This window comes from Penaeus japonicus, unplaced genomic scaffold (assembly GCF_977035675.1).
Source record: "Penaeus japonicus unplaced genomic scaffold, GWHDUDI00000001_assembly GWHDUDI00000022, whole genome shotgun sequence".
Lineage (NCBI taxonomy): Eukaryota > Metazoa > Arthropoda > Malacostraca > Decapoda > Penaeidae > Penaeus > Penaeus japonicus.
Genome location: NW_028234424.1, coordinates 20,861,663 through 20,880,304, shown reverse-complemented (window position 1 = coordinate 20,880,304; position 18,642 = coordinate 20,861,663). Strand labels below are relative to the sequence as shown.

At 45.4% G+C, this 18,642-nt stretch overlaps 1 protein-coding gene across 1 annotated transcript in view; it reads left to right on the top strand.

Annotated features, from left to right (window-relative positions):
* The window catches only part of LOC122252664 (dynein axonemal heavy chain 5), a 75,203-nt gene extending 56,582 nt beyond the window's left edge, over positions 1–18,621 (top strand). The window contains exons 67-85 of the mRNA XM_086549576.1: positions 363–518; positions 1,111–1,267; positions 2,761–2,891; positions 3,227–3,480; positions 4,160–4,349; positions 4,743–4,922; positions 5,223–5,334; positions 5,501–5,653; positions 6,390–6,616; positions 6,939–7,016; positions 7,480–7,674; positions 14,250–14,389; positions 14,691–14,813; positions 15,090–15,246; positions 15,577–15,657; positions 16,377–16,508; positions 16,791–16,943; positions 17,271–17,453; positions 17,641–18,621. Of these exons, the coding sequence (XP_086405702.1) occupies positions 363–518; positions 1,111–1,267; positions 2,761–2,891; positions 3,227–3,480; positions 4,160–4,349; positions 4,743–4,922; positions 5,223–5,334; positions 5,501–5,653; positions 6,390–6,616; positions 6,939–7,016; positions 7,480–7,674; positions 14,250–14,389; positions 14,691–14,813; positions 15,090–15,246; positions 15,577–15,657; positions 16,377–16,508; positions 16,791–16,943; positions 17,271–17,453; positions 17,641–17,847 (3,009 nt within the window). The 3' untranslated portion in view covers positions 17,848–18,621. The remainder of the gene's footprint in view (positions 1–362; positions 519–1,110; positions 1,268–2,760; positions 2,892–3,226; positions 3,481–4,159; positions 4,350–4,742; positions 4,923–5,222; positions 5,335–5,500; positions 5,654–6,389; positions 6,617–6,938; positions 7,017–7,479; positions 7,675–14,249; positions 14,390–14,690; positions 14,814–15,089; positions 15,247–15,576; positions 15,658–16,376; positions 16,509–16,790; positions 16,944–17,270; positions 17,454–17,640) is intronic.
* The last annotated feature ends 21 nt before the right edge of the window (positions 18,622–18,642 follow it).

Below are 18,642 nucleotides of genomic sequence, written 5' to 3'. Positions count from 1 at the left end.
ACTTACGCGAATCAAATGAAACAAATATTCAAAATCTGGGAAACCATCTGCCTAATTTTTAAGAGCAATGAAAAGAAAATGAAAAAAATGCACATACAAAAAATACAACCACAGTATGGTATTTACACAGCTATGATAAGATATTTTTTTATTAATATAGCAGCTATTCCTTTCAATTGTTTATAATGAAAGACCAGTAAACTATTTTCACCGAACACGTTATTTTACATTAAAGAAAATAAAAATAAATAAAAAAGAATAACGAAAAACTAATAAAATCAAACGATTTAAAGAATTCGAGAGAAAAAAAAAACATGCAAACACCCAACGCCCTAAAACCAACATTTTCAACCCGTCCTCAGATTTCTTCACTAAACCACAAGTACTTCCGGACGCACCTGGAGGACTCGCTATCCCTCGGACGACCTCTGCTGATCGAGGACGTCGCGGAGGAGCTGGATCCTGTCCTGGACAACCTCCTCGAAAGGAACTTTATCAAATCCGGCTCGATTTTGAAGGTAGGGAAATGAGGGAGGGGTCGTTCGGGAGGAGTTTGGTGGTGGTGTTTTGTTTTTGTTTTTCTTTTTTCTTTTGTTGTTGTTTGGTTATGTTTTAAAAAAGGGGGGTTAATGTTGTGAATATCGGTATAGTTTCTTTGTTTTAGGACTGTTTAGGATGTTTCCTCTTCTTCTTCCTCTTCTTCTTTTTACTCCCCTTCCTTCTCTTCCTGCTCCTCCTGCTCCTCCTCTTTCTTCTTAACCTTCTCCTCCTCCTCCTCCTCTTCCATCTCCTTCTCATCCTCTCCCTCCTCTTCCTCCTCCTCCTTTTTCTCTTCATCCTCATCCTCCTTCTCTCCCTCCTCTTCCTAATCCTTATTTCTCCATCTCTTCTTCTCTGCCTCCTCCTCTTTCTCCTGCGCCATCTCCTACTCCTCTTCTTCCTCCTCTTCTACCACTTACCTCCTCTTCCACCTCCTTCTCTTTTTCACCCGCCACCCCCACCCCCACCCCCACCCCCTGCCCCTTCTTCCTTTTCACCCGCCACCATCCATCCCCCCACCCCACTATTTCTCCCCACTTGACACCCCACCATTTCCTCCCCACCAAACAGGTTCTGGTGGGAGACAAAGAGTGCGACGTGATGCCCGGCTTCATGCTGTACATCACCACGAAGCTCCCTAACCCCGCCTACACCCCGGAGATCTCGGCCAAGACTTCGATCATTGATTTCACGGTCACGGTCCACGGCTTGGAGGACCAGCTGCTCGGTACGTAGGAGAAAGGAGAGAAAGAAGAACACGACAACGACGAAAAATGAGAAGTCTTGGGAAAGGGAAGGAAAATAATTGTTTTAGGGGAAGGAAAAGTGTCTGGGGAAAAATATGAGGCTATGGGAAAGAAGAAAGGAGACTGTGGGGGAAAAGGAGGGTGGAAATAATAAAGGTTGACCTCACGTTGTCTTAGAAGAATATGGACGTTGGGATGGAGGGAGGCTGGAAAAACTAACATGGAAATGAGAAGGAAAATAAGATATTAGAAACCGTGTTCGAGGAACGAAAAAGGTTTGACAGATAAGAAGGAGTTTGGGAAATGGACAAACAAAATGGGAAGGGAAAGGCCTTAGACAAATATGAAAAATCTTGAGAGAGTGGAAAATGAGATTGTGGGGAAAGTGAGATTGTTGGGGAGGGGAAAACCGGAAGACATATGAGACTGCTAGGTAACGGGGGGACGGGGGGGGAGTGAAAATGTCATGTCATGAAAGGAAAAGAGTTAGAAAAATTCAAGGACGAGGAGCAAGCTGATTGGAGGAAAAGCTAGACAAAAAAATGAAAGACTGTTTAGAACGTATACTTGATTAAAACAATAGAAAAAGGCCTAAGAGAAGTAAGGTTTTGGGAAAATGAAAGACCGCTTGGTATGTCGCCTCGGAAAGGGGAAGAAAAGGAGGGTGGGAAAGATTAAAAAAGAAAAAACGGTTGAAAACATGTCCTCGAAAAGGGAAATTAAGAAGTTGAGGAGAGAAAAGGGGAGTTATAGATCTGATAGGTTGTTTTTGGTAAAAAAAAGAAAAAAAAGAGAGATATGATAGGGAAAATAGTTAGGAAAAGAAGGTTAAGAAGAAAAGGCATTGGCAAAAATAAAAGGCTGTGAGGGATGTTGTCTAGGAAGGAGGGAGAAGGTTAGGAAAGATAAAAAGTAGAAATGTTAGAGCAAAAAGATATTAATTAATATATTAGTTTGGAACAGTGGCAAGGCTAGAGTCGAATAAGCAGGGAGGGGAAGGGGGAACATAAGTAGGGGGTGAGGGAAAAAAATCCCACTGAATATTGATACTTGGAGCTGGCAAAGATCGATGCTGTTAAGTAATGTAATCTCAGAATATTATTGGTGAAAATTCTCTGAAGTAATCACAAGAAACATGTTTTAAGAAACGTTAGGAAAGCTGGCAGGGAAAGAAAGAAAATAATAGATTAAAATATATCTATTCATTGGGATAAAAAGTAGATATGGTGTCAAATAGAAAAAATATATAAAATAACATAAATAACTAAAAATCTAAAAGATAAACAAAGAAGCAACAACAAAGATATCATTAATAATCCTTTTCATAATACTACCTACAAAGATGATAATCCTTTTTACATATTCATATGAAAAAAACACAATAAAAAAAGGCAATTTCAAAGAAATAGCAAGTTCCTCCATAAAGAAAACGTTCCAAAACAAACGTTCATTCCGAAACGTTTTCCTTCGTCAGGTCGCGTGATTCGGACGGAGAAGAGCGACCTTGAGAACGAGCGCGTGGCTTTGATCGAGGAGGTGATGGAGAACAAGAGGAGGATGAAGGAGCTCGAGGATAACCTTCTCTATCGTCTTACTTCGGTCAAGGTTGGCTCTTTCGCTCTCGCTCTCTCTCTTTCTCTTTCTTTCTCTCCTTCTCTCTTTTTTTTTTTTTTTTTTTTCCTTCTCTATTTCTCTCTTTCTTTCTCTCGTTCTTTCACTCTCTCTGTCTTTCTTATTTCCTTTCTCTCGTTCTTTCACACTCTCTGTCTTTATTATTTCCTTTCTCTCTCTCTCGCTCTCTATCTATCTATCTATCTATCTATCTATCTATCTATCTACCTATCTATCTACCTATCTATCTATCCATCTCAAGGAAGTGACATGAAAATGACATGAACATCAAATTATCATTTTAAAAAAATATCAAAATCTTCAACCAGGGTTCCTTGGTGGACGACGAAGATCTAATCATGGTATTGCAAGACACGAAGTCAACCGCGCAAGACGTGAGCACCAAGTTGCAAATTGCATCGGAGACGGAGAAGAAAATCAACGGCGCCCGGGAGGAGTACCGACCAGTGGCCACTCGGGGCTCGATCCTCTATTTCCTCATCACGGACATGGCGGCGGTCAACTGCATGTACCAGACCTCCCTCAGGCAGTTCCTGGTGCTCTTCGATATGTCTATGACGAAGTGAGTTGTGTTGGGGTGTGGCGTGTGTGTGTGTGTGCGTGTTGGTAGTTATGGATGTAGGTATACACGTAGCCGTACAGACACATAAGTACTACATGCATGTGTACGACTGTACGTACGTGTTGGTTGTTATAGGGATACTCATAGACATTGGGATACAAACACGCAACATTCAGATACATTCGCGTTGCAAACTTATACACAATGATATATGCTCATACACATACGCACTTAAATACCCTACCACCCAAAGACAACAAAACCCACACAAACACACCACACACTTTTACCACAACAAGTGGAGGCGCAATGCAAATCCCTCCACCCATTTTAACATCCATCCCTGTCCACCTCTTCATCTCAAACACAATAACACACACATTTACACCCACAAACAACAAACCCGCACAAACACACCATACACTTACACAAAAGAACAACAATCAGAATTACAATGCAGTCCTTCCACCCATTTTAACACCCAGAACCACCCACCTCTTATCAGACCAGACATTTGGAACTCCTCCAGGGTAATACAGTCTAATACAACACAGTCCTTCCACTCATTTGAAAGCCCGTTCCCTTCACAGCCAAGCTCCCCTTCACCTCCTCACAACCTGGCTCCCCTTCACCTCCTCACAACCAAACTCCCCTTCACCTCCTCACTCCCCTTCTTCAGATCAGACCGCAGTAACTCCTCCAAGACGAGGATTAACAACATCATCAAGTACCTGACGCTGCAGGTGTGGAGGAATGCCTGTCGTGGCTTCTACGAGAGGCACAAGTTCCTCTTCACTCTCCTGCTGGCGATGAAGATTGATCTGCAGTCGGGTCACATCGGACATCATGAGTTTATGAAGTTTATTAAGGTAAGGTGGGGGGGAAGGGGGGGTTATTGAAGAGGTTATCATCGTGCTTGGAAATGGATAATTTTTTTTTTTTTTGGGGGGTGGGGATAGATGAAAAACGTTGGTTATTAGTAAGTTTTATAATGTTATTTTTTACGTTGACACACACTCTCTCTCTCTCTCTCTCTCTCTCTCTCTCTCTCTCTCTCTCTCTCTCTCTCTCTCTCTCTCTCTCTCTCTCTCTCTCTCTCTCTCTCTCTCTCTCCATCTACATCTCTCCCTCTCCCTGTCACTCTTCCTCTCCATCGCCCTCCCTCTCCTTACCCCCTCTTCCTCTCCATCGCCCTCCTTCTCCCCCTCTCCCTTACTTCCTCTCTCTCTCCCTCTTCCTACTACCCCCGTCCCTCTCTCTAGGGCGGAGCGTCCCTCGACCTGAAAGCCGTGCAGCCCAAGCCCTTCCGCTGGATCCTGGACATCACGTGGCTCAACCTGGTCGAACTCAGCAAACTGCCGCAGTTCCTGAACATCCTGAATCAGATAACCGAGAGCGAGCGAGACTGGAAGCAGTGGTTCGAGAAGGAGAAACCGGAGGAGGTAAGTCCTTTTGAGACGCGTTTAGGAGTGTGTGTGTGCGTGAGAGAGAGAGAGAGAGAGAGAGAGAGAGAGAGAGAGAGAGAGAGAGAGAGAGAGAGAGAGAGAGAGAGAGAGAGAGAGAGAGAGAGAGAGAAAGATTGTTTATCTTCTCTCTCTCTCTTTTATTTTTCTTTGTGATTGCATATCTAACTATAATCACAGATATACCATTCAATTGCATACAAATGAATGAAAATGAGTAATTCCACATTGCGAGGTCTCATTCATCACCAATAACCACTTTTCAACATTTATTCGCAGGAGGAACTACCTTGCGGCTATTCGCGGTCCCTCGACATGTTCCGTCAGCTGTTGCTGCTTCGCTCTTGGTGTCCGGATCGCACACTGTCTCAGGCCCGCAGATATATACGAAGTTAGAGCATATATTTGTGTATTTAAGTCCGTTTTATGGGGAAAAAGAAATATAAAAATAGTTTGATATATACATAGCTATTGTTTATCTTCTTATAATTTTATGTTTTTCTGGTCTTCATCTACTTCTCTCTTCTTATATGTCTGTTTTTTTTTCTTAACACCAGGTTCTCTCGGAGAACAGTTCGCCGACAGTGTTATCCTTGACCTCGAATCCACGTGGGAGGAGTCGGACCACAGGATTCCCCTTGTGTGTTTTCTGTCTCAGGGTTCGGATCCGTCCGTCCAAATCGAAACTCTGGCGAAGGCGAAGGAAATGGGTTAGTTTATTTTTAGTTTTTGTTGTTTAGTTGCTTTGTTGGGATTTATTGGGGTGTTTTGTGTGCGGGGGGAGGGGAGGTGTGTGTGTGTGTCTTCCCATTTTCTGTTCATCCGTTTCCTTTAGCGTGATTTATCCATTAACTTCCCAGCTGTCCGAGTCGATAAACACATCAAGATTTATTTCGAAAATTCGAGATCTGATGCACACACCATGACTGATAATTTTGATCTGATCAGAGTTGAAGACATCATTTCAAATGACTGTGCCCTTCGTAAGTAGTATTAGATATAAAACTATCGATACTATAGTATGTATAAAAAGGGTAGATAGTAAGGGAAACATGGGAAGTTTGAATTTGTCGAAAATGTATTTGCCATTCTGTCCCTTCAAAATTATGATGTAGAAACTGAAAGACATAAAAACTAAAACCAACTATGGTAAATACTGCTAATGTTACCAATACCACTACTTTTAAAAGTAGTTGCAAAAAATCTTTAGATTATCCTTTTCACCTCCTTAGCAATCGCTAGGTTTTGTCCTACATACGTCGATGATGATTTAGAATATAAGGAAACCCCTAGTAACAACAGCCCATTGGCAGGGACACAACATTACGCCACATCTATAACACAGCGAATAGATACCGACTCAACTACACATGCCTCACCAAAACCTCTTAAACCCCGAGTTATCATTCCTCGCCGCTTACGTAATTTGTACCTCCCGTTGTCCAGAAATCCGCTCGATCTCAATGGGCCAAGGGCAGGAGGCACACGCACGGAGGCTACTGACGGAGGCGATGACCACCGGAAAGTGGCTCCTGCTGCAGAACTGCCACCTCAGCCTCGACTTCTGCCAGGAGATGCTCGACACGGTCACCGAGTCGGAGAGCATCCACAAGACGTTCCGATTATGGATCACCACGGAATTCCATCCGTCGTTCCCCATTGGGCTTCTGCAGGTGGGCGGGAACATGTGACGTATAAGTGGTTTGTGCGGGTGTTTACATTTCTTTCTGTTTTTCTTTTCTTTTGTTGTAGGTTTTAGAATAAACTTCATGCTCAGGATAAACAATAAACAAAAATATACTGAGTCTTGTGTATTTGGAATGTAAATATATCTTAAATATTCTCCTGCATAACCCTATTACCTAAAAGCAAATACTTATGCAGAATATATTAGATAGTGTAAAGTTTGTAAGATCTATGTACCGTCCGATTCTCAGTATGAATAAAGTTACCATCAACTTTTCCACCTTTTCCACGAGTTCACTTTCTTTACAGATCTCCATAAAGTTCACAAATGAACCTCCTCAGGGAATCCGCGCCAGTCTCAAGAGGTCTTACGGAGACGTTTCCCAGGTAACGCTCCCCGTTACTTAATTTCAGTGTGCTTTCTTATCACTTGGATTCATTCGTGTCCTTTATTTATCTATTCAGGTACTCGTACACTTTCAGAATGGGATTTTCATAGTTTTTGGATATTATTTTTAATAGTTTTATTGGTGAGAAAATGTCCATCATTACCAAACGATTTCTGGTATTTTCGGTGTGTCCCAAAAATAAGAGTAATTCCGTTATCATGCAAAACAATTTCCCTAATTTTTCACCTATTCTTCTATATAAACAAAATCGCTTCAGCTATCAACAATCATCAACATATAAGGCTACATCATCCTCTCAAAATAAAAATCCTACACGATTTATCATTGCAAACTGATTTCTCTTACTTTCCGCGTGTCCTTATAAAAGACATCGCTTCAGCCAAACGCCATTATATTATACACACCATCCTCTCTCTCTCTCAAAAAAAAAAATCCTACAGGACTTGCTGGACTACTCCAACGCCCACCAGTGGCCGAGACTCCTGTACGCCACCGCCTTCCTCCACACCGTCGTGCAGGAGCGAAGGAAGTACGGCGCCCTTGGCTGGAATATTCCTTACGAGTTCAACCAGGCGGACTTCCAGGCCTCCGTCCAGTTCATCCAGAACCACCTCGATGACATGGATCCTAAGAAGGTTCGTGGAGAGGAAGGGGAGGTGGGGATTCTAGTGGGAAGGAAAGGGAGGTGGGGATTCTACTGGGAAGGAAAGGGAGGTGGGGATTCTAGTGGGAAGGAAAGGGAGGTAGGGATTCTAGTGGGAAGGAAAGGGAGGTAGGGATTCTAGTGGGAAGGAAAGGGAGGTGGGGATTCTACTGGGAAGGAAAGGGAGGTGGGGATTCTACTGGGAAGGAAAGGGAGGTGGGGATTCTAGTGGGAAGGAAAGGGAGGTAGGGATTCTAGTGGGAAGGAAAGGGAGGTAGGGATTCTAGTGGGAAGGAAAGGGAGGTGGGGATTCTAGTGGGAAGGAAAGGGAGGTGGGGATTCTAGTGGGAAGGAAAGGGAGGTGGGGATTCTAGTGGGAAGGAAAGGGAGGTAGGGATTCTAGTGGGAAGGAAAGGGAGGTAGGGATTCTAGTGGGAAGGAAAGGGAGGTGGGGATTCTACTGGGAAGGAAAGGGAGGTGGGGATTCTAGTGGGAAGGAAAGAGAGGTGGGGATTCTAGTGGGAAGGAAAGGGAGGTAGGGATTCTAGTGGGAAGGAAAGGGCGGCTGGGATTCTAGCGCGAAGCAAAGGGAGGTAGGGCTTCTAGTGGGAAGGAAAGGGGGGGGGGGATTCTAGGGGGAAGGAAAGGGAGGTGGGGATTCTAGTGGGAAGGAAAGGGAGGTGGGGATTCTAGTGGGAAGGAAAGGGAGGTGGGGATTCTAGTGGGAAGGAAAGGGAGGTGGGGATTCTAGTGGGAAGGAAAGGGAGGTGGGGATTCTAGTGGGAAGGAAAGGGGGGTGGGGATTCTAGTGGGAAGGAAAGGGAGGTGGGGATTCTAGTGGGAAGGAAAGGGAGGTGGGGATTCTAGTAGGAAGGAAAGGGAGGTGGGGATTCTAGTGGGAAGGAAAGGGAGGTGGGGATTCTAGTGGGAAGGAAAGGGAGGTGGGCATTCTAGTGGGAAGGAAAGGGAGGTGGGGATTCTAGTGGGAAGGAAAGGGAGGTGGGGATTCTAGTGGGAAGGAAAGGGAGGTGGGGATTCTAGTGGAAAGAATGGGAGGTGGGATTCTAGTGGGAAGGAAAGGGAGGTGGGATTCTAGTGGGAAGGAAAGGATCGTGGGGATTCTAGTGGGAAGGAAAGGGAGGTGGGGATTCTAGTGGGAAGGAAAGGGAGGTGGGGATTCTAGTGGGAAGGAAAGAGAGGTGGGGATTCTAGTGGGAAGGAAAGGGAGGTGGGGATTCTAGTGGGAAGGAAAGGGAGGTGGGGATTCTAGTGGGAAGGAAAGGGAGGTGGGGATTCTAGTGGGAAGGAAAGGGAGGTGGGGATTCTAGTGGGAAGGAAAGGGAGGTAGGGATTCTAGTGGGAAGGAAAGGGAGGTGGGGATTCTAGTGGGAAGGAAAGGGAGGTGGGGATTCTAGTGGGAAGGAAAGAGAGGTGGGGATTCTAGTGGGAAGGAAAGGGAGGTAGGGATTCTAGTGGGAAGGAAAGGGAGGTGGGGATTCTAGTGGGAAGGAAAGGGAGGTGGGGATTCTAGTGGGAAGGAAAGGGAGGTGGGGATTCTAGTGGGAAGGAAAGGGAGGTAGGGATTCTAGTGGGAAGGAAAGGGAGGTGGGGATTCTAGTGGGAAGGAAAGGGAGGTGGGGATTCTAGTGGGAAGGAAAGGGAGGTGGGGATTCTAGTGGGAAGGAAAGGGAGGTAGGGATTCTAGTGGGAAGGAAAGGGAGGTGGGGATTCTAGTGGGAAGCAAAGGGAGGTGGGGATTCTAGTGGGAAGGAAAGGGAGGTGGGGATTCTAGTGGGAAGGAAAGGGAGGTGGGGATTCTAGTGGGAAGGAAAGGGAGGTGGGGATTCTAGTGGGAAGGAGAGGGAGGTAGGGATTCTAGTGGGAAGGAAAGGGAGGTGGGGATTCTAGTGGGAAGGAAAGGGAGGTGGGGATTCTACTGGGAAGGAAAGGGAGGTGGGGATTCTAGTGGGAAGGAAAGGGAGGTGGGGATTCTAGTGGGAAGGAAAGAGAGGTGGGCATTCTAGTGGGAAGGAAAGGGAGGTAGGGATTCTACTGGGAAGGAGAGGGAGGTGGGGATTCTACTGGCAAGGAAAGGGAGGTGGAGATTCTACTGGGAAGGAAAGGGAGGTGGGGATTCTAGTGGGAAGGAGAGGGAGGTAGGGATTCTACTGGGAAGGAGAGGGAGGTGGGGATTCTAGTGGGAAGGAAAGGGAGGTGGGGATTCTAGTGGGAAGGAAAGGGAGGTGGGGATTCTAGTGGGAAGGAAAGGGAGGTGAGGATTCTAGTGGGAAGGAAAGGGAGGTGGGGATTCTAGTGGGAAGGAAAGGGAGGTGGGGATTCTAGTGGGAAGGAAAGGGAGGTGGGCATTCTAGTGGGAAGGAAAGGGAGGTGGGGATTCTAGTGGGAAGGAAAGGGAGGTGGGGATTCTAGTGGGAAGGAAAGGGAGGTGGGGATTCTAGTGGGAAGGAAAGGGAGGTGGGGATTCTAGTGGAAGGAAAGGGAGGTGGGGATTCTAGTGGGAAGGAAAGGGAGGTGGGGATTCTAGGGGAAAGGAAAGGGAGGTGGGGATTCTAGTGGGAAGGAAAGGGAGGTGGGGATTCTAGTGGGAAGGAAAGGGAGGTGGGGATTCTAGTGGGAAGGAAAGGGAGGTGGGGATTCTAGTGGGAAGGAAAGGGAGGTGGGGATTCTAGTGGGAAGGAAAGGGAGGTGGGGATTCTAGTGGGAAGGAAAGGGAGGTGGGGATTCTAGTGGGAAGGAAAGGGAGGTGGGGATTCTAGTGGAAAGAAAAGGGAGGTGGGGATTCTAGTGGGAAGGAGGGGATTCTAGTGGGAGAGGGAGGTGGGAAGGGAAGGGAGGGGATTCTAGTAGGGAAGAAAGGGAGGTGGGATTCTAGTGGAAGGAAAGGGAGGTGGGGAAGAAAGGAGGTGGGGATTCTAGTGGGAAGGAAAGGGAGGTGGGGATTCTAGTGGAAGGAAAGGGAGGTGGGATTCTAGTGGAAGGAAAGGGAGGTGGGATTCTAGTGGGAAGGAAAGGGAGGCTGCGAATCTAGTGGGAAGGAAAGGGAGGTGGGGATTCTAGTGGAAGAAAGGAGGGTGAAGGAAGGTGGGGATTCTAGTGGAAGGAAAGGGAGGTGGGATTCTACTAGGAAGGAAAGGGAGGTTGGGATTCTAGTGGAAAGAAAAGGGAGGTGGGGATTCTACTAGGAAGGAAAGGGAGGTGGGGATTCTAGTGGGAAGGAAAGGGAGGTGGGGATTCTAGTGGGAAGGAAAGGGAGGTGGGGATTCTAGTGGGAAGGAAAGGGAGGTGGGGATTCTAGTGGGAAGGAAAGGGAGGTAGGGATTCTAGTGGGAAGGAAAGGGAGGTGGGGATTCTAGTGGGAAGGAAAGGGAGGTGGGGATTCTAGTGGGAAGGAAAGGGAGGTGGGGATTCTAGTGGGAAGGAAAGGGAGGTGGGATACTAGTGGAAGGAAAGGGAGGTGGGGATTCTAGTGGAGGAGGAAAGGGAGGTGGGCATTCTAGTGGGAAGGAAAGGGAGGTGGGGATTCTAGTGGGAAGGAAAGGGAGGTGGGGATTCTAGTGGGAAGGAAAGGGAGGTGGGGATTCTAGTGGGAAGGAAAGGGAGGTGGGGATTCTACTGGGAAGGAAAGGGAGGTGGGGATTCTAGTGGGAAGGAAAGGGAGGTGGGGATTCTAGTGGGAAGGAAAGGGAGGTGGGGATTCTAGTGGGAAGGAAAGGGAGGTGGGCATTCTAGTGGGAAGGAAAGGGAGGTGGGCATTCTAGTGGGAAGGAAAGGGAGGTGGGGATTCTAGTGGGAAGGAAAGGGAGGTGGGGATTCTAGTGGGAAGGAAAGGGAGGTGGGGATTCTAGTGGAAAGAAAAGGGAGGTGGGGATTCTAGTGGGAAGGAAAGGGAGGTGGGGATTCTAGTGGGAAGGAAAGGGAGGTAGGGATTCTAGTGGGAAGGAAAGGGAGGTGGGGATTCTAGTGGGAAGGAAAGGGAGGTGGGGATTCTAGTGGGAAGGAAAGGGAGGTGGGGATTCTAGTGGGAAGGAAAGGGAGGTGGGGATTCTAGTGGGAAGTAAAGGGAGGTGGGCATTCTAGTGGGAAGGAAAGCGAGGTGAGGATTCTAGTAGGAAGGAAAGGGAGGTGGGGATTCTAGTGGGAAAGAAAGGGAGGTGGGGATTCTAGTGGGAAGGAAAGGGAGGTGGGGATTCTAGTGGGAAGGAAAGGGAGGTGGGGATTCTAGTGGGAAGGAAAGGGAGGTGGGGATTCTAGTGGGAAGGAAAGGGAGGTGGGGATTCTAGTGGGAAGGAAAGGGAGGTGGGGATTCTAGTGGGAAGGAAAGGGAGGTGGGCATTCTAGTGGGAAGGAAAGGGAGGTGGGGATTCTAGTGGGAAGGAAAGGGAGGTGGGGATTCTAGTGGGAAGGAAAGGGAGGTGGGGATTCTAGTGGGAAGAAAAGGGAGGTGGGGATTCTAGTGGGAAGGAAAGAGAGGTGGGGATTCTAGTGGGAAGGAAAGGGAGGTGGGGATTCTAGTGGGAAGGAAAGGGAGGTGGGGATTCTAGTGGGAAGGAAAGGGAGGTGGGGATTCTAGTGGGAAGGAAAGGGAGGTGGGGATTCTAGTGGGAAGGAAAGGGAGGTGGGGATTCTAGTGGGAAGGAAAGGGAGGTGGGGATTCTAGTGGGAAGGAAAGGGAGGTGGGGATTCTAGTGGGAAGGAAAGGGAGGTGGGGATTCTAGTGGGAAGGAAAGGGAGGTGGGCATTCTAGTGGGAAGGAAAGCGAGGTGAGGATTCTAGTAGGAAGGAAAGGGAGGTGGGGATTCTAGTGGGAAGGAAAGGGAGGTGGGGATTCTAGTGGGAAGGAAAGGGAGGTGGGGATTCTAGTGGGAAGGAAAGGGAGGTGGGGATTCTAGCGGGAAGGAAAGGGAGGTGGGCATTCTAGTGGGAAGGAAAGGGAGGTGGGGATTCTAGTGGGAAGGAAAGGGAGGTGGGGATTCTAGTGGGAAGGAAAGGGAGGTGGGGATTCTAGTGGGAAGAAAAGGGAGGTGGGGATTCTAGTGGGAAGGAAAGAGAGGTGGGGATTCTAGTGGGAAGGAAAGGGAGGTGGGCATTCTAGTGGGAAGTAAAGGGAGGTGGGCATTCTAGTGGGAAGGAAAGCGAGGTGAGGATTCTAGTAGGAAGGAAAAGGAGGTGGGGATTCTAGTGGGAAGGAAAGGGAGGTGGGGATTCTAGTGAAAAGAAAAGGGAGGTGGGGATTCTAGTGGGAAGGAAAGGGAGGTGGGCATTCTAGTGGGAAGGAAAGGGAGGTGGGGATTCTAGTGGGAAGGAAAGGGAGGTGGGCATTCTAGTGGGAAGGAAAGGGAGGTGGGGATTCTAGTGGGAAGGAAAGGGAGGTGGGGATTTTAGTGGGAAGGAAAGGGAGGTGGGGATTCTAGTGGGAAGGAAAGAGAGGTGGGGATTCTAGTGGGAAGCAAAGGGAGGTAGGGATTCTAGTGGGAAGGAAAGGGAGGTGGGGATTCTAGTGGGAAGCAAAGGGAGGTGGGGAGGATAGGGGGGGGGGAGGTGGGCGCAAGCCGGTACTCCAGCTGGTGGGTCGGCGCGGTGAGGGTCCTTGAGCCCAGGGGGAGGGGAGGGGAGTTGGCACAAGCTGGTACTCCGGCTGGTGGGTCGGCGCGGCGAAGGTCCATGAGTGGTGCGTCATTTCCGTCCAGCTGGGCGGGCCTTGGGCCCGAGCCTTTTGCGCGGGTCCGGGGGGTCGGTTTCGACGGTGTTGTTGTGGTCCCGGGCCCTAACCAGTCTCCGGATATATATATATATATATATAGGGGAGGCCCCGCCGGCCGGCGCCTGGGCGTCTGGGCGAGCGGCCCGCGAGCCGCTACTCCGGCTTGCTGTCCCTCTGGCGGGAAGGGAGGTGGGGATTCTACTGGGAAGGAGAGGGAGGTGGGGATTCTAGTGGGAAGGAAAGGGAGGTAGGGATTCTAGTGGGAAGGAAAGGGACGTGGGCATTCTTGTGGGAAGGAAAGGGAAGTGGAGATTCTAGTGGGATGGAAAAGAAGAAGGGGTTTCTAGTGGGAAGGAAAGGCAGAAGGGATTCTAGTGGAATGGAATGAGATAAGTGATAGTGGATAAGAGACAGGAAATATTTAGTAATTGATAGTGAATGGGAAGGGGAAGAAATAATGAATAGAAGAAAGGGAAATAGATTATATAGAGAGAAGGATTTATTTGTTTTAGTCGAGAAGAATAAGAAAGGAGGGAGGATAGAAAAATAGTTTATACGAAAAATATGAAAGAGTGGATAGGAAAAATAGGGAAACAGTGGATTGGAAGAAGAATGATAGGGATAATTAGTATATGATTGTTGGCATATATAAAACACTATACTAAGTCTCAACATACTAATTCGTGCCATGGAAAATAATATACGGACAAAGATAAACATAAATGTCTCTTAAACCCTCAGCGTCCACATTTGTAAAACAGTACGTAATAAAAACAGCATTTCGTCATTTCGCAATGATATGATCCAAAATAAACAATAAACAACCTAGATAATGTCTATCGCAGGGCGTGTCTTGGGTTACGCTCTGCTACATGCTTGGCGAAATCCAATATGGCGGGCGAGTCACGGAAGATTTTGACAAGCGGCTTTTGCTCACTTTCCTTCACGTGTGGTTTAACGAGCGACTCCTGACTTCGGAATTTAAGTGAGTAGTACGAAATGCATGGAAAGTGTATGTATTTATTGTTTTGGTGTGGGATGACTCAATGGAAATGTGATGCGATAATAATGTTTACATGGAAATATGGTTATTTTTTTCGCCTTCTTAATCAACGAAGCATTTTTTTTTTCATCCCTAATTTCGCATCGCAAATCCAAAACACGCCAGAAAATGTAGTTGTGGTCAATATTTACGAAAAAAATAAAACAACAAGAATAAACAGCAAACCTGGAAACATTATCGCAACGCCTATATATCAGCAATCACAATGTATTTCCCTTGAAAGGTTCTACCAGGGATACGGTCTACCTGCGTGCAAATGTCAAGCAGAATACCTGGATTTCATTAACCTGCTCCCGACCACCGATTCTCCGGAAGTGTTCGGTCTCCATCCCAACGCTGACATTACGTAAGTGAGCTGCCCGTTTTGTCTTGAGAGTGAAATGCACACATCACTTGAGAGAAAGAGAGAGACGGTTCCAAATCATCGTAATTTTTTTTTAACACAGTACTTCATGTTCAGGGTGTTCTTTTACGCGGAACCTATTTTAACGTTTTTTTTTTTTTTTTTTTACAAAGACTTACCTTATCAAATAGCTCATATACGTAGTACCGATTGTTCCTCACACACACTGCTTGTTTTCCCGTGGCCCTTTATTTAAACCCACGACCTTTATCCCGACAGATACCAGATAAACACCGCCAAGAGTATCTTAGATACTATCTTAAGCATGCAGCCGAAGGAAGGGGGGCAGCGAGGGGGGGAGACGAGAGAAGCCGTAGTTTCGCGTCTCGCCAACGACATGATTGCCAAGTTACCGAGGGATTATGTTCAGCATGAGGTATGAGGCGGTGTATGTGGTTTATTTGGTTCTGGTTGTAGTGGTGGTGGTAATTCAGTAGATTTTTTTTCCAGAGGCAGCTGTAGCAGTAGTAGTAGTGACATTATTTCTTCTCATTATTGTTATAATTTTCATCTCTACATCATCATTGCCATCCATCACCATCATCACTTCCCTATTCATCACTATCATCATCGTCATCATCATCACCACTATCATCAGCATCAACATCATTATCACCATCATCATCATTATCACCATCATCATCATCATCACTAGCATCATTATCAATACTATTCCACTTGAACATCGCTTTCTTTTCGCTGCCAGATTCGAGAAGCTCTCCAGCGGATGGGAGCCATACTGCCAATGAACATCTTTCTACGACAAGAGCTCGATAGAATGCTGAAGGTACTTGTAAATCCAAAACAGATTAAAAAAGAGAAACATTCGGTCACGTTTTGAATAAAAAATGATTGACAAGTTTAGAAGGAAAACAAAAATAATGAGAATAAGTTCGCAGCGTAAGAGATGTAACTGACGCTCAAATTTTCAGAAGAATTGCATATACATCAGAAATTACATGTAGTTATGATAAAGTTTCATGAGAGTTATTCATTCTCATTTATTTTTTTTCTGGGTCACGCTTTCTTCAGAATGATATAGATTGTGGTTGGTCACTTTGCCGATAGAACCGTGTATTTACGGTGATTACGTGATTTTCTTTCTTTTTATCCCTTTTATTGTACTTTTCCTCTTTGTCTCTGTTTTTTTTTTTTTTTTCTTCTTCTTCTCTGAATCCTCCTTCTCCTCCGTATTCATTCCATGTTCTTTCCGCGTCGTCTCTTTGTTTTCCTCTTGTTCCCACCTCCTCCTTTTGCTTCTCCTTCTTCTCCTCCTCCTCCTCCTCTTCTTCTCTTTCACTTCCTCCTCCTGCTCTTCCTCTTCTTCTCCTCCTATTCTTCCTCCTCCTCCTCCTCATTCCCATCCCCCTCCTCCTCACATGTTTATCCGTTCAACAATACGAATGTTATTTTTAGTTTCATAATCATCATGGCAAATATCAATATTAATAATGCATGTCTCCTCCCGCTCTCCCACGAACGACCCCCCCCCCCCAACTCCACCAGGTACTCAAAGTCGTCCGACAGACACTGAACGACCTCCTCCTGGCCATCGAAGGCACCATCATCATGAGCCCGTCCCTGAAGGAGATGCTGGATGCCATGCACGATGCTCGGATCCCTGACAAGTGGCGAAAGGTGAGCGTATTCTTATCTTTTAAATGGAGGAATGATCGTTGGAATGATAAAGGGCGTGGTCAAAGGATGAGTGTAAGTATTATTTTTTGACTGGGTCAGAATTTGTTTTCGAGCTTATTTGGTGCGGAGGATGAAGAATTATGATGGTTTGGTATTTTTGATGTAAAAGTCTTCGGCTGTTTGAGGGATTTGCAGATGTGCAAGATGTATATTGGCACTCTATGAACATATAAATAATACTGGATACGTAATTTTACTTTGTTTACATGACTCACTGTTCAGGTATCGTGGGAATCCAGTACCCTCGGCTTTTGGTTCACGGAGCTTTTGGAAAGAGACTTGCAATTCCGGCGCTGGTACGTCCACGGGCGGCCGAAAGCTTTTTGGATTACTGGTTTCTTCAACCCGCAAGGATTTCTTACTGCTATGAGACAGGTAACGCTTCATTCTCTGCATGAGGAGCAAGAAAGAGTTTAGAAAGAGAGGATGGAATTCGCCTCTTTGTTTTTTTTTAGTGTTCAGTTTTTATTCTATCTCCTTATAGTAATAATAATGATGATGATTTTACTGTTAATAACGATGTTAATACTAATGGTATTGCTAATAATGTAACGGTAATAATAATGATAGTAATGATTATGACGATAATAATAATAATAATGATAATGACAACGATGTCAATACAACACTAGAACACGTGAAAAAAAGGACAATACATAAATATCCACGGCGGCAGAAACCAAAAACTGAATTACATTACAGGAGGTGACGCGACAGCACAAGGGGTGGTCGCTAGATTGCGTTATCCTACAGAATCTGGTAACACGTTTCAACCGGGAGGATATACACGAGCCACCTCCTGAAGGAGTCTATGTCTACGGCCTGTTCTTGGAAGGGGCGTCTTGGGACCGAAAGCAAGGGAAGCTCATGGAATCAAGAGCAAAAGTGGGCCTTTTTTTTCTTTCTTTCTTTCTTTCTTTCTTTTTGAGAAGTGCCTCAGAACATGATGATAGAACTTATAGTGATTACGTGTTTGTTTGTTTTTTAGATTGATGTCTAAAACAACTTTTTTTTTCTTAATATACATAAATCATATTTAATGTCATCTTTCTTATTTCTCTCTCCATTATAGGTTCTGTATGAGCCAATGCCAGTGATCTACTTATACGCTGTCAACACCACGAGCGGAAAGGATCCAAACCTCTATGAATGTCCCATCTACAGGAAACCACAACGTACTGATGCCACTTATATAGGATCAATAGACTTGGAGACTGTGGACTTCCCGCCTTCTCACTGGACTCTCAGAGGCGTGGCGTTGCTCTGTGATATCAAATAATTCACTCTTTTTCAAATACTGCATGATTCGATCCGTCCCTCTTGAATAGAAATACATTTCCGAGTTTTATATAAAAAATGTGTATTAGTGCCGAATTGACTAATTTTTTAAGACTACGATTATACTGAATGTATTAGAATGTCTTAATATCATTAGTGTTTAATCTGATGTTATAATATATACTGGTATTGAGTGTGTTTATTCATATTCACATTCTATTAAACATTAATTTATTTACATTAATTCAGTGAGCTTCTAATGATATAAAATAACATCAAATTTTCCATCAAGCTAGATATCAAGATAGCAAATTGTTTGTCCATTCTTCAAAAAATATAATAGTTAAGTTTGTAACACGCGTTCAAGTGAAGTCTCTTTCGAAAGGGAATCTCACTTAAATAAACTATACAAGAAATTGTACATCGGCTGTGCATTTAGCCATTAAGAAAAAATCCCTGGCCGAATTCCAAGGAAACTGTAACTTTTTTTGGAATGTCAATTAGATCAAATTATAGTAAACACTGCCTGTCAACCCTCGAGTAAATTTATTGCTCGCGGTTTGGCAACACTATTTACGTCTTCCCTCCCCTTTTGAAAATATTGGATCTATGATATTTCGACATATATTTTTATTTATACATTTTCTTTCGTTTGTAAGGTTGATTGCGAAAATAAATTGTATTTCATGTATTCTTTAGATGTCCTTACGTATTAGGGACACATATTCCTGTATCTATATTCTCAAAATACATTCCTATGCTGTTGGTTGGTTTCTTTTCTTGTTTTACAATATAT